The sequence below is a fragment of the Marmota marmota genome, unplaced genomic scaffold (assembly GCF_001458135.2).
Source record: "Marmota marmota marmota unplaced genomic scaffold, marMar, whole genome shotgun sequence".
Lineage (NCBI taxonomy): Eukaryota > Metazoa > Chordata > Mammalia > Rodentia > Sciuridae > Marmota > Marmota marmota.
The window spans coordinates 1,068,213-1,081,697 of record NW_025999925.1 but is presented as its reverse complement, the minus strand read 5'-3'; the positions used below and the strand labels follow the sequence as shown (position 1 = coordinate 1,081,697).

General features: G+C 34.6%; 1 protein-coding gene across 1 annotated transcript in view; it reads right to left on the bottom strand.

The window, feature by feature from the left end:
• Positions 1–467: 467 nt before the first annotated feature.
• The window catches only part of Poc5 (POC5 centriolar protein), a 41,572-nt gene continuing 28,554 nt past the window's right edge, over positions 468–13,485 (bottom strand). The window contains exons 9-12 of the mRNA XM_048800108.1: positions 11,528–11,681; positions 9,102–9,400; positions 4,610–4,786; positions 468–866 (exon numbers count right to left, since the gene is read on the bottom strand). Of these exons, the coding sequence (XP_048656065.1) occupies positions 723–866; positions 4,610–4,786; positions 9,102–9,400; positions 11,528–11,681 (774 nt within the window). The 3' untranslated portion in view covers positions 468–722. The remainder of the gene's footprint in view (positions 867–4,609; positions 4,787–9,101; positions 9,401–11,527; positions 11,682–13,485) is intronic.

Here is a 13,485-nt window from a genome sequence, read left to right as displayed (position 1 = left end):
ATTTCTGTTAAAGATACAGAAATTGGGGCCTTTGACAGCCTCTTCAGAACCATTTTTATGTACTCTATATAAGTGTGAAATGAAATAAGTAGGGTAGGTAGAGGAGGATCCTGCGATTCACTTAAATTAAGTGTCAAGCCCAAGATAACACAGCCAGTAATAAAGCCATTGAGAAGCCAGGTCTTAAATCAGTTCTGCCCAGATGTTTTCTTCATATTGGTCAACTACTGAAGAATTTCTGCCCATGTCTAGCAGGGTCACACCACCATTATTAATCTTGGTCTTAATTTTTTTAATTTAAAAGTAAAAATAACTTAGTTTTTGTTAGTTTTATTATTTTCAGTAAAGTTCCCTCTCAAAGTTTTATATAAATTACAGTTAAGTAACATTGGAAATTATTTGTTTTATAAATGATATAGAGAAAAAAATGATGAAATGATGATGTAATCAGTGACAGGCTGAACATATTAAAAAATGAAGTTTCTTTTTTAATTTAAAAAAGTTTTACTTAATTGCTTAAATAAAATAACATTAAAATACTTTCTACAGTATAGTTACAAAGGATGGTATATCTTGAAAAAGTCTCTTATAATTTTGAAAAGATGAACATGATGTATCCATGATGTTCTAGCAATTCAGAAAAGTTAAAAACTAAAGACTTCCAATTCTTGGTACAGTCTTTACCAGAGGAATTAAAGGACCTTGCTGTGAACATATTCACTTTAGTCAACCACTTTTATGGACTGAATGCTTGTGAGAGACTGGGTGTGGGTTGTTCTGGTTCCAAGAGATCTTGAAACTGAGGTACCACCTTCAGGATGAATGGTCCGTGAGTATTTTACAGCTGATGCTTGAGGAATGGTTTGCTGAAAAGATAAAAAACTGTTTTAATAATCCCATAAGACTTTATATATAAAGTATCATTTTGTCATTTATAATTTATCCCAACAAACCTTTGTTAAGCATCAAACAGATACCAATGAATTCAATATTCAAAAAAGACCAAGCCCTTCTACAAAAGGAACCCATATGTAGTTCAATACCTGTAATTTAATATCAAAGCTGTATTTCAGAGCCAGAGTCCTCAAAAAGAACTAAGTGGAAAAAGGTTATAGAGACTAGGTATAGAAAGGAACTCTGTGATGTTTGGAAGAGGGTCAGCCCTAAGCCATACCCTCATTTCATTTCAGTTTCCTCCTCTCTGAGTGTTACTATGTGGAGTCCAATTGTGGGGGCATAGGGAACCCTGAGTATGTTGTCTGGTCCTTGCTTCAAATCAGAGTAAAAAAGAAGGGCCTCATATTTCACCTGGTTCACCTGGAAGCAGACAAAACTTTCTATAGTCATATAAGAGTACATATTCCCAGAAGCCTGGTGCTCCCTTAATATGGACCACAACTTTTGAAAGAAGGACACAACTAGATATTGAGGACACACATAGAGGGGAGGATATGTCCACCACCTCAGAGGTCAGGGGAACATCTTGGACACGAGCACTGAAACATTAATGTCAGGGCACTTACGTATAATATGTATAAGTACATGTTATTTACACAAGTACACATTACATGTGTACATATGAATACTCAGACTTTTCTCTATTATACCTGACACAACTTCTTAGTAGCCAACAGTGGGATTTTTAATCAAGATAATTTCTCATGTCAAATTAAGTTCTCACTCAGGTACACATAGATTTCTATTAGGATCTTCCACTTAGAGAAGTCATCTTTAAAATACTTAAAGTAGGACTAGGGTTGTGGCTCAGTGGTAGAGCGTTTGCCTAACACATGTGAGGCACTATGTTCAATCCCTAGCACCACAAAAAACAAAACAAAACAAAACAAAAAACAATAAAATACTTAAAGTGAAGTTATATATAATTGGTCAAAACATTTACTATGTATTTAAAAAACTGTTAAGATATACTTTCTTTTTTTTTAAAAAAAAGGTCTGTATGTCAGATTCTGCCTTAAAAATAAGAAAAATTCTCTTTAACAAAATGGAAAAATAACTTCCATTTTAAAAGTATCAGTGGTAGAGCGCTTCCTCACATGTGTGAGGTACTGGGTTCAATTCTCAGCACCACATATAAATAAATGAATAAATAAAGGTCCATCAACACTAAACAAATTTTTAAAAAGTATCTTATATGTTTCTTTGTTCTTAAAAAAATGGATAGCCATTACAAATTAGAGATATTTTTGTAGCTGTTATAAAATTTTAGTTGCCAGCTACCTAATCTGATCCATCAAATAAGCTATTTCTTCTTGAGTAGAATAGGCAAGAGGGACTGTTGAAATATATTAAAGTTGCCAATGGTGTTATGATATACAAAATATGGCAGAGTTAATGAAGTAGATCAGGAGCAAGCAATTACCCAGCAGATGGGACTAAGGGGTCACAAGTTTATTCGTAAGAACTGTCTCTGGTAGTTCTAGATCTTGATTTCTAAGATAAAAATGAAACTATCATGTAATCCAAGTTAAGAAATAATGAAAATAGTTTATGGGTATCCAATTCATAACTACTAGAGAAATACTGCACATATTGATAAGCAGAGCAGTTAGGAAGAAATAACAGAAATGTAGTTGAAAGTTTTTAGTTCCATGACTTTTCTTCTGTAAAATATGAGTTCCTAGCTGGGCATGGGTGCATCCTTGTAATCCCAGTGGTTTAGGAGGCTGAGGCAGGAAGATTGCAAGTTCAAAGCCAACATAAGCAATTTAGTGAGACCCTGTCTCAAAACTAAAAAGGGCTGGGGATGTGGCTCAGTGGTTAAGTGCCTCTGGGTTCAACCCCTGGTATAAAAAAGAAAAAAATTTCCTATCACTATTATAAAAACAAAGGTTGTCCCAATTAAAAATAAACACATGGGCTGGGTTGTGGCTTGGCAGAGCATTTGCCTAGCATGTGTGAGGCACTGGGTTTGATCCTTAGCACCACATATAAATAAATAAATAAATAAATAAAATAAAGATGCATCAACAACTAAAAAAAAAAAAAAAAATACCACAACATACATAGTAGTCTCTTTATGCCTTACCTCACAAAAGGACAATCTTGGGGTATCTATACAAGTTCTCTGTGTTGATAAAAATAGAAATGGTTTCATTTCTTGTCAATTTTGATNAAAAAAAAAAAAAAAAAAAAAAAAGAAATTTGCTTATGGTTTACAGTTTATAAAGTTAGTTTTATACCTCATTTAATTTTCACATTATGTCATTTAATGCTGAATTCTTACAACAAGCCCAGGGGCTGAATTCTCTTACCAATCCCATTTTACAGAAAAGAAAATATAGCTCAAGTATTTTACTTGATTTGTAGGTCTCAAAAGCAATAAGAACCAAAGGTGAGGTATTAAGTTAGGTATTTTCTGTTTCAAATTCCAGGCACCTTTCTTTTCTTTTTTTTTTTGGTACTGGGGATTGAACCCAGCGATGCTTAACCACTGAGTCCCAGCCATCTCCCCAGCACTTCTTATTTTTTATTTTGAGACAAGATCTTGCTAAGTTGCTTAGGGCCTTATAAATTTGCTGAGGCTGGCTTTGAATTTGAGATCCTCCTGCCTCTGCCCCTTGAGCTACTGGGATTACAATGCATCACCACATCTGGCTCATTTTTCTTTATATCACATAATTGATTGCAACTTTAATACTAGAGCTATATGCTGGCAACTGTACTGAAAAAAGGGAAGAAGACCTTTTAAAAAGGCAAAAGCTGGGTGCAGTGGTACACATCTGTAATCTCAGAGACTCAGGAGACTGAGGCAGGAGGAACAAAAATTCAAAGCTAGCCTGTGCAATATAGAAAGACCCTGTCTCAAATCAAAAACAGGACTGGGGCTGTGGCTCAGTGGCAGAAAATTTGCCTAGCATGTGTGAGGCACTGGGTTTGATCCTTAGCACCATATAAAAATGAAACAAATAAAATAAAGGAATGCTATCCATCTACAACTACAGAAAAATTTTTTAAAAAAAGATCAAAATTAAAAGGACATAAGGATGTGGCTCAGTGGTTAAGTGCCCTGGGTTCGATCCTTGGTATAAAAAAGAAAAAAAAGCAAAAGTTAAAAAAACTATAAAAGTAGGAAATTTTTCTTATAATTAAATTATCTGTTCAATGAATAACTGGTTCTTAAGTAATTTGTTTTTGTCTTAAATCATTATATACTTTACTGTTTTGACCACCCAGACGCTGGATTACTTTTGTATTTGATAATTTTTTAAAATTTAAATATATATTTATATTTTTTAGTTTTAGGTGGACACAATATATTAGGTGGACACACTTATGTGGTGCTGAGGATCGAACCCAGTGCCTCGTGCATGATAGGCAAGCACTCTACCACTGAGCCACAACCCCAGCCCCGTGTATTTGATAATTTTTATACTATTTAGAAGAAACAATGTTTCTTAAATCAATTGCTAAAAATGGGAAAGGTAGATTTGGTAAGAGGAAGTATATCCAGATTGTAACAGTATGAGGCAGAACAAGTGCCAATCATGAATTCTCATCTTCTCAAAACCACACTGAAGGATTGAGTAGTCTATAAACTCTCACTCAAGAAAAAGACTTTTTGACAATATGTCATGGGATGTGGACTTACCACTGTGACTGGATGATGTTTTTCCACGATAACTGAACTCATGGGTGGAGAAACTCCCATTATAGCTAAACTGCTATTAATTCTGTTTTTTGGAGCAAAATCACATCTCCCTGTGATCCGGGCTGTAATTGTTCTTCCAGCTTTCTGATGTGCTGAAGTTACAACTCTTGGCACATACTAAAAAACAAACAAAAAAAAAACCCCAAACAAATGAAAAACAAAGAAATATACTGTTGGTAGAAAATTCATGGCAAAATCTAAATTACTTTTAGCTCTATAACTTACAAAGAAAATACGCAGCATTTAAAATAACTGTATATTCAGTCAACTTTGATATAGAAAAAATAAAACTATAAGATTTTAGGGACTTTAAAAACACTTATTTTGAAAAATGATGTATTCACTGGAAGTTGCAAAGACAGTATTGAGAAGTCCTGTGAATTCCTCATTCAGTTTCTGCAATAATTATACCTTATATATAGTGAAAGTACACAAAGACATTGATGCCAGGAAGCTGACACTGATATAAAGCTTCTGTATAGATCTGTATCATTTTATCACATGTGTTGATTCCTGGGACTGTCACTACAATCAAGATGCAGACTATTCCTTCACCAAGATGTCCTCATGCTACCATTTACAGTCTTGCCTGTCTCCTCCCTCCTCTAACCATTCTTCACTCCTGTCAACCATTATGAAGTCTTTTTTTTTTTTTTTTGTGGGGGATGGTGGTAGACAGACTGAACTCAAGGACACTTGACCACTGAGCCATATCCCCAGCTCTATTTTGTATTATATTTAGAGATAGGGTCTCACTGATTTGCTTAGCACTCCATTTTTTGCTGAGGCTGGCTTTAACTCACGATTCTCCTGCCTCAGCCTCCCCAGCCACTGGGATTACAGGCTTGTGCCACGTGCTTGGTTAGGTGTTAATGAATTTTTTTTAATATTTATTTTTTGTTGTAGTTTGATATAATATCTTTAATTAATTTGTTTATTTTTATGTGGTTCTGAGGATTGAAACCAGGGCCTCGCCCATGGTAGGTAAGCGATCTACCGCTGAGCTACAACCCCAGCCCCTGAATTCTTAATAAACACTTTAAAAATAAAAAAATTAATGGCTGACAAGAAAATTCTTTGCCAACACTTGAAGACTGAAATAAAATAGAGCTTGGAATATTATTCCTGCCCAATCTCACTTGAAAGGTATAAATACTGCCTTCTATAGCAGCTATTCTCACCTGAATAGGTAAAAGAATGCATAAAACTGGAGAGGTTCAGACTGAGAAATAGCAGAGTAGCTGAAAAAATACCCACAGATGATAAGCTGCACTCTAGCTGAGAATCACTTTAGAATGCCTCAAGTAAGAAGAAAATATGTACTCCAGTAAAAAAAAGAGTTTTTAAAGAAATTTCTATATTCTCATTTGAATCAAACAAGAAGTTACCTTAAATGACTTGCATGTTTACCCGTCAGTTGTTTTCAAACGGTTGTCACTTGTACTTGATAATAATACATAAGTAAAATGGCATAAAATGATAAAAAAGTTGTTTTAAAAGTGTTTATGAACATTGTAAAAAGAATATATAAATATACATTATAAGAAAAAATTACTGCTAACTTAGGTGGAGGAAAAAAAACCTAGAATGATTTTATAATTAGACAGCTTTGAAAGTTTTGCTAGTTCATGTTGTACTTTATCAAAACACTGGAAAACAACAAATTACATTGCGTATAACTTATATTTAAAAAGACAATTTTAATCAGTAATTATATCCAGGTGGCTGCATATTAAAATTGGCAAATTAATACATGTTTTATGATAAAATAATAGATCTGTACATGTCATTTAAAAAATAATTCTTTGCTTTAGTTGATTTTTTTAGTAAATGACCATTTTCCAATCATTTTAGAGATTATGTATCAGTTAAGCTGACTTAATTCTGTAAAAATAAAAATTCTAGCATTTTAAGTTGTATCAACATAAACAACAAAATCAGAAGGGATGTGAGGGAGGAAATGATGTATTTAAAAAACCCAATATTTATATTTTAATATTTGAGAGGGAGACAATACACTTATTGGGCAGGAGAAATTTCAACTCTAATAGTTACTAGTTGTGTCCAGGGGTGTTACTTATGCTGTATGCCTCAATTTCCTCATTTGTAAAATGGAAGAAGCAGTACCAATTGATGATACCTTATCACTTTTCATTCTAATTAAAAGGAAAGTTAGAAAAGAAACCTTCCTAAATAGCTTTACCAAATAGCTTTAAAATCCAACTAAAAATACTTTCCCTTAACTATTTCAGTTGGAGTTAAGAGTATACTGCCACCTATTTTCCAACCTTGTAAATTGCAATGAATTTGCTTGTATAACTGCCTAATTTTTTTTTTTGAAAAATGTTTTCAACTATGAAATACTGACATTTTCTTTAACATATGAAGATGTCAGTAGAAAGAAAACAAGGTAAAGATATCTTCTTATTACATTATATAGGAATGCTTCTTGATCCTAATTCTCTTTGTTTTCTGAACACACATCCTTTTAGCCACTGGAAATATCGAGGAAGACTAGATCATAGGAAGCCTCTGTGATTAAAATGAAGAATGATATATAACCAGACCTGGGTCATAAATCTTTTTTCCTGTTCCCAACAATGACTATTTTCACATTAAGTCAGTCAACATTTGTTTCTACCATTTATTATTATGATTCTTTTAAAAACAAGTCACATTTGAGGTAAATCTGGATATTGTAATTATATATGGAAAGAAGAACACCAGTATTATACTCACAAAGAGATTTACTTATAATTTTCCTTTCTCCCTAGCTCTAGAAGTTGTACTTAGCTGAATGAAATTGAATTTTTTGAAGGGGTGGATATAGTGTGTGGGAATGGGGGGATGGAAAAGAGTTGTTTACACAGTGCTGTTTTTTTCATGTTTCAAAGACTTCAAAATTATCTCAGGTGGTCAAATTATTTTTAAAAGTTGCAAGAAAAAGGTTCTCCTCAAGCAATATTCAGGTTTTCATATAAATGCAGATATACTGGTATATTTTAAGAAGGGAATTCTGAAAAATCTAGCTGTGTGTTATCTTCTTATGCAACATGAATGACAAACCCAAAATTTAAATAAACACTCACTGAGCTCATCTGTATAGGATCACATTTCAAAATGTGTAATCATGGAAAATAAACACAGCTGAACATATGTCAGGATTGATTTTAGTGTCTTATTTCTAAATCAAAACTCCCCCACATATTCAAATATCTCTTAGTAGCCGTGTACTACGTATTTTTCAACCTTTGTTAAGAACAAACATGATAAATAGCAGATCCCAACATATTTTTCTCTAAAATTAGTAGCTCACAAAAGGTAGAAATTCAAATCAACTAGAAGACTTAAGATATCAGTTTTCTGGTTGACAGAATGCCTTCTTTTGCTACAGAGAACTTTCCAGGGAAATGGTACTTGCTGGTGGCCTGCCAGGGTGGGCGGGGGGTTAAGACCAAAAATCTATTCTGTCATCATCTTTTCTGTTATGTGAGAAGTTAGGAATTAGGGAGAATCATCTCAGGAGCTTTACAAAACTAAAGCCTTTGTGCCAGAGTAGGGAAGAGGGCCATAATGTTGTTTTTAAAAAGCTCCACAAAGGTGAGTTTGACAAATTTAGCTATGCCCGAGTCCCTTCATTCCCTTTTGAGAAGCACTGTTTGAAGAATACAGTGAGGGGAGCAGGAGACTGAGGGATCACAGCCATGATGACTGTGTCAGGGGCTTAATTTCACTCCTGGCAAGTGCTCAAACACTATCCCCATTCAACACTCTGCTCTAAGCATTTCTCTGATAGAAACTCAGTGAGTCTAGGAAAACTATTCCTTTCTGGGTTCCAATCACAACTTAACAACCTCATCAAGATGGAGTCACTACAGAGCACTGCTGGTTGATATATCTGTATCCAGGAAAAGGAAAAGCTAAGAGTTGAACAGAAAATGTATAATTAAATATATATTAACCTCCTAAACCCTTGAAAATACCCATTAGCTTGCTTCAAACTGAGAAAAAGGTCCATCATAAATTTTTAAACTATTTTTTTCCTGAATGTTTTTTTGAAAAAAGGTAAAGAAAAGATTCTTTATTATTATTCTTTAAAACAAAAGAAAAGGTTCTTTTGTTTTAATTATCACTACTTTTGGATTATGATTTTCATTACAAATAATGTTTTAGCTATTTTGTATACTGAATAGTTTGTATGGATTGGCCTTAATACAAAGATATTTTTCACCACAGAAAAATGTTCTGACTTCAAAATATGCAATTTACAGGGTTAGGGATGTACTCATTGGTAGAGTAGTTGCCTAGCATACAAGAGGCTCTGGGTTCAATCCCTAACAACACTCACACACACACTAAAATAAACAAAATAAAATTTAAAAACAAGATTTTGAATTCTTTCATAATTAGCACTTGTATAAACTGTACTAACCATTTCTTCAGATGTAGTAGTAGCTGAGGATGCTGCACCATGAACGGAGACTGGAACTGGAACTGGAAAGTGAACGTGAACAGAAGAAGCAGATGCAGCCCCAGCAGAAGTCACGGAAGCAGCAGAAGGAATTGCAGTGGCGCTGGCTGTTGCAACTGGCACTGTAGGCGAGGGCTGCAGCACATGCAGTGGAACTGCTGAGGGCACTGGAGGTACTGAAGGATCCAAATGAGTAGGATATTCTTTTCCTTGAACACCAGGGTTGTATTCTTCTTTTTTATTATTTGTGAAATCTATCCCTATAAATCACAAATTTATCTCATTAAAATTCTTTTAAGTTAAGATTATTCTTCTCCCCTAAACAATGAAAATATATAATGGTTAAAATTGGTTCTAATGAAAATGCAGACATTTGTTATTTACTGGAGTCAACTGTTCAGTTAACACAGTCTGTCAGTACTAACTGGTAATGTCAGCATTAACCACTAAACATGAGACTACTTCCTTCAACATATGAAAGCTAATGATTTGCTTTAGGTAAAAGATAAAAATAAATCATGTGCTCAGTTGTCTTACCATCACAACTACCACAGTAATATATATGGTCATACAGGGCCCAAGGCTTTATGTTCTTTGCATTTCATATAACTATCCTGATAAATGGCCACATATTTAGATTTTTAGAACTATTTTCTGATATCACCCTATTTCCTTATTTCCATTTATTGCTCCTATTCTATTAACAAAAACAACATATCCTTATTCCTGACTTTTAGCAAACTATAATAAAACAATAAGTAAAACTAAAACCTTCATTTTGAAATCTCCCGATAACTTCAGATAAATAAGAATTAAAAGAAAGAATTTTGAAAGAAATAGGTTCTTTAAAACAATTTTTTATTTTTTTGATCTGGAGTGTCACTTCATTGCCCAGGCTGGTCCTGCTCTCTTAGGCTCAAGTGATCCTCCTGCCTCAGCCTCTCAAGTAGCTGGGACCACAGGCATACAACACCATGCCTGGCAAGAAATGGGTTCTTGGGCTGGGGGTAAAACTCAGTGGTAGAACACTTGCCTAGAATGTGTAAGGTCCTGAGTTTAATCCCCAGCACGGGGGGGGGTCAAAAAAGAAATGGGTTCTTACGGGTGGGCTATATAAGTAACAATTCTGCATATCATGAAAGAACAAATCTGCAAACTTTACTGTAGGAATACTACTCCATAGACTAAATTTTCCCCATAGCTGAATCTTAACCATAATTCAAGAAGTAAATGATTTCAGTTTCCAAAAACTAGGACAAACCTAAAATTTTTCATATTTTACATCCCCTGCCCCCTTAGTATTAGAAAGTGGTTAGTTTCCACTTAAAAGATTACATCTCTGTAATTAGCTCAAAGATAATTCACGAGACAGGACATAGGATATTATGTATACCCTATGTTTAAATGATCTTCTGTTATCTTCTTTCCATTTAGAAATTTGGGTTTCTGCATAAATCTTTTTCTTAAAACTAGCTGTGTATAAGTGAATAACAGTGGCCAAAAACATGATGCACACATGTAATCCCAACGACTTGCAAGGCTAAGGCAGGAGGATCACAAATTCAAGGCCTGCCTCAATAATTTAGGGAGAACTATCTCAAAATAAAAAATAAAAAGGGCTAGGGATGTAGTTCAGTGGTAAAGCACCCCTGGGTTCAATCCCTAGTACAAAAAAAAAAAAAGTTACTTTGTTAACAAAACATTGATTATAGTGCCTAGATCCTTTGAAATCTTCTGATGAAAGGGATTAATTCAATATAAAAGATCACTGCTTTAAAACCACACACACATGCTGGGTGCGTTGGCACACACCTGTAATCCCAGTGGCTCAGGAGGCTAAAAGGAGGATCATGAGTTCAAAGCAGCTAAGCAACTCGGTGAGACCCTGTCTCTAAATAAAATACAAAATAGGGCTGGGGATGTGGCTCAGTGGTCAAGTGCCCCTGGGTTCAATTCCTAGTAACAACCCACCCCTCTCTGCTCACACAAAGTTTTAACATGTTTTTGACAGAAAATGATGCTGTGTATCTCTTTTTAGGTGTTTCGTAGCCAGGAGTAGGTAAGAAATATTTACTTAACAAAATTATCCAAGGATAATTAGAAAAAAACAAAAATAGAAATTTCCTACTTGGCAGCATTAAAAGAACCTCAATACATATTAAAAATATTAACATTTAGCTTAAACACGTAGCTTAAATATCATAAGTAACTATGTCTAGTTTTCATGATGGACTTAAAGCTGGATATGACACCAAGAAACTAAAACTAATCAGTACCTAGATGACACATCCATTGCAGAATATTAGCATGACAAACCACCCCAATCACTGGAACAGCCTCAAATTATTTTTTGAAAATAGGCAGAAAATCTTCAATGAGAGACCAACCTGAATCATTTTTGTTTTGAAACATAGTCATGGCTTCGAGATTTAATGCACACACCCCCCTCATGAAAGCTTTCTTCATGGAATCTTCAAAGTGTTCTTTTTCTTGTTGCATTCTTTGAATCTCAGTTTTTGCATTTTCCAAAGCTCCAGATAACTAAAATAAGAATTAAAAGAAAAACATTTGAGACACAGGATGAATATTACTGTGTTAACTTTGATCTAAATTACTTGCAATATTTTTGTGACAGCAGAATGTATTATAATTCTTATTACATATATAGAGCGTGAGATTACTCTTATATGAAATACTAAAAACAGTTTGCCACATACTTGTTCTGTGATTCAACTTATTTGCAAAGGTGCATCCACTGACAAATCATTTTTGTTCCTAACCATCAAGTCAGGTTCAAATAAGAAGGGTTTTTTATCAGCCCCATGAAGTTTGCTGGTGTTTTCATTATGCAAATATGTTACTCCTTACCATAAAAAAGATTTTATGCAGGATATTAAACAAAATACACTTACATGAGCCATGGATAGTTCTTAATCCCTTTGGGGAAAAACTGCTAAATTGATGCAATTTAACAGAAATTTTAAAAAGTAAATGTCATCGATAGAATTTATTAAAAAAATTTCTTTTGAAAAGCATGAAAGGAACATTATCATTGTAGCTACACTAGGAAGACAAGGGGACACATGTCCTTAGCCCTGGCTTTGAGAAGCTAACAATGACCTTGAGGTTTTATAGAAAGAGATCAAGGGTTGGAAAGTTTGCACACTGGAGGCTTTTCACAGCTGCCAAAGCAGGTGATCTTGATCAGGTGTGGTCTGTCTGTTCTCACCTCAGGATTGGTCAGGCAGGGTCTTGTCCCCAGTAAGAAAATTGCAGTTGCCTGGGGCGGTGGGGGTGGGGGTGGGTAGTCACTCATTACAAGATGTTTATCAGATTAGACTTTTTTCCTGGGATCCAAGGTGACTCAGACCAAAGGAGACAGATGCAAAATGGAAGCACAGATACCAAGTCTTTAATCCTGTTTTTAAATACCCATTGGACATTTATGGGCAAAAACAAAAAGTCTTAAGTCTTTGTTACAGTTCCTTCCTGTCTTCAGTCTATTCTTCAATCTTGAGGGATCTAGGGTGTCTGCCAATCTGACTTTGCAGGTTTCTTGGTTTTCTGATAACCAGTCTTAAACAATGACTAAAGCATATAAGCAAAGAGTCAGATGCTTAAGCCAAAAAGTATAAATACTATTATAAATTATAAAGCAGAATACAAAAAAGAGTCAAAGTCTGAAGATACTCAATTAAATAACTGTGTAAGGGTTCTCCTTCCTTTTAAATAGTGTTGTGAGAATGGACTACTAAAAAATATTATAATTAAGATCAGGAAAAAAAATAGGAATTGAGGGTCCTTGTTTGAGCTATGAGTTCTACCTTCTGTATACAGATGCTAGGTGCAAGGATTTTAGTGTCAGGTAATTATGTTTAAGAACCCCTTCTGCATAACTTCTAGGCTTTACTAACTGTTGGTGTGGCTGACACAAGTGCACATCTCAAGTTATATTTTATTTTATTTATTTTTTAATTTATTTTTTTTATGGTGTTGGGGATTGAACCCAGGGCCTTGTGCATGCGAGACAAGCATTCTACCAACTGACCTATATCCCCAGCCCTTAAGTTACATTTTAAAGGGCCACTGTTTTGCCCTTTTAATTGTCCACACTTGAATGTCCTTTGACTTTTCTCCCATCCTCATATTTGTACACTTATCTTTGGTTATATTTCCAGACCAAATAGGTGATTCCTGTGTTGACCAAAAATTATTTATTTCCTGTTGGTAAGATCAGCCAAGACTCTTCAGGAGTTAATTTTAGGAACTTTAGAGGCACCTCTAGCTTCTTCAGTCTTTTCCTCTATCAGTTGTGCCAGGATGGGTGAGTCTTGCTGACCACAAG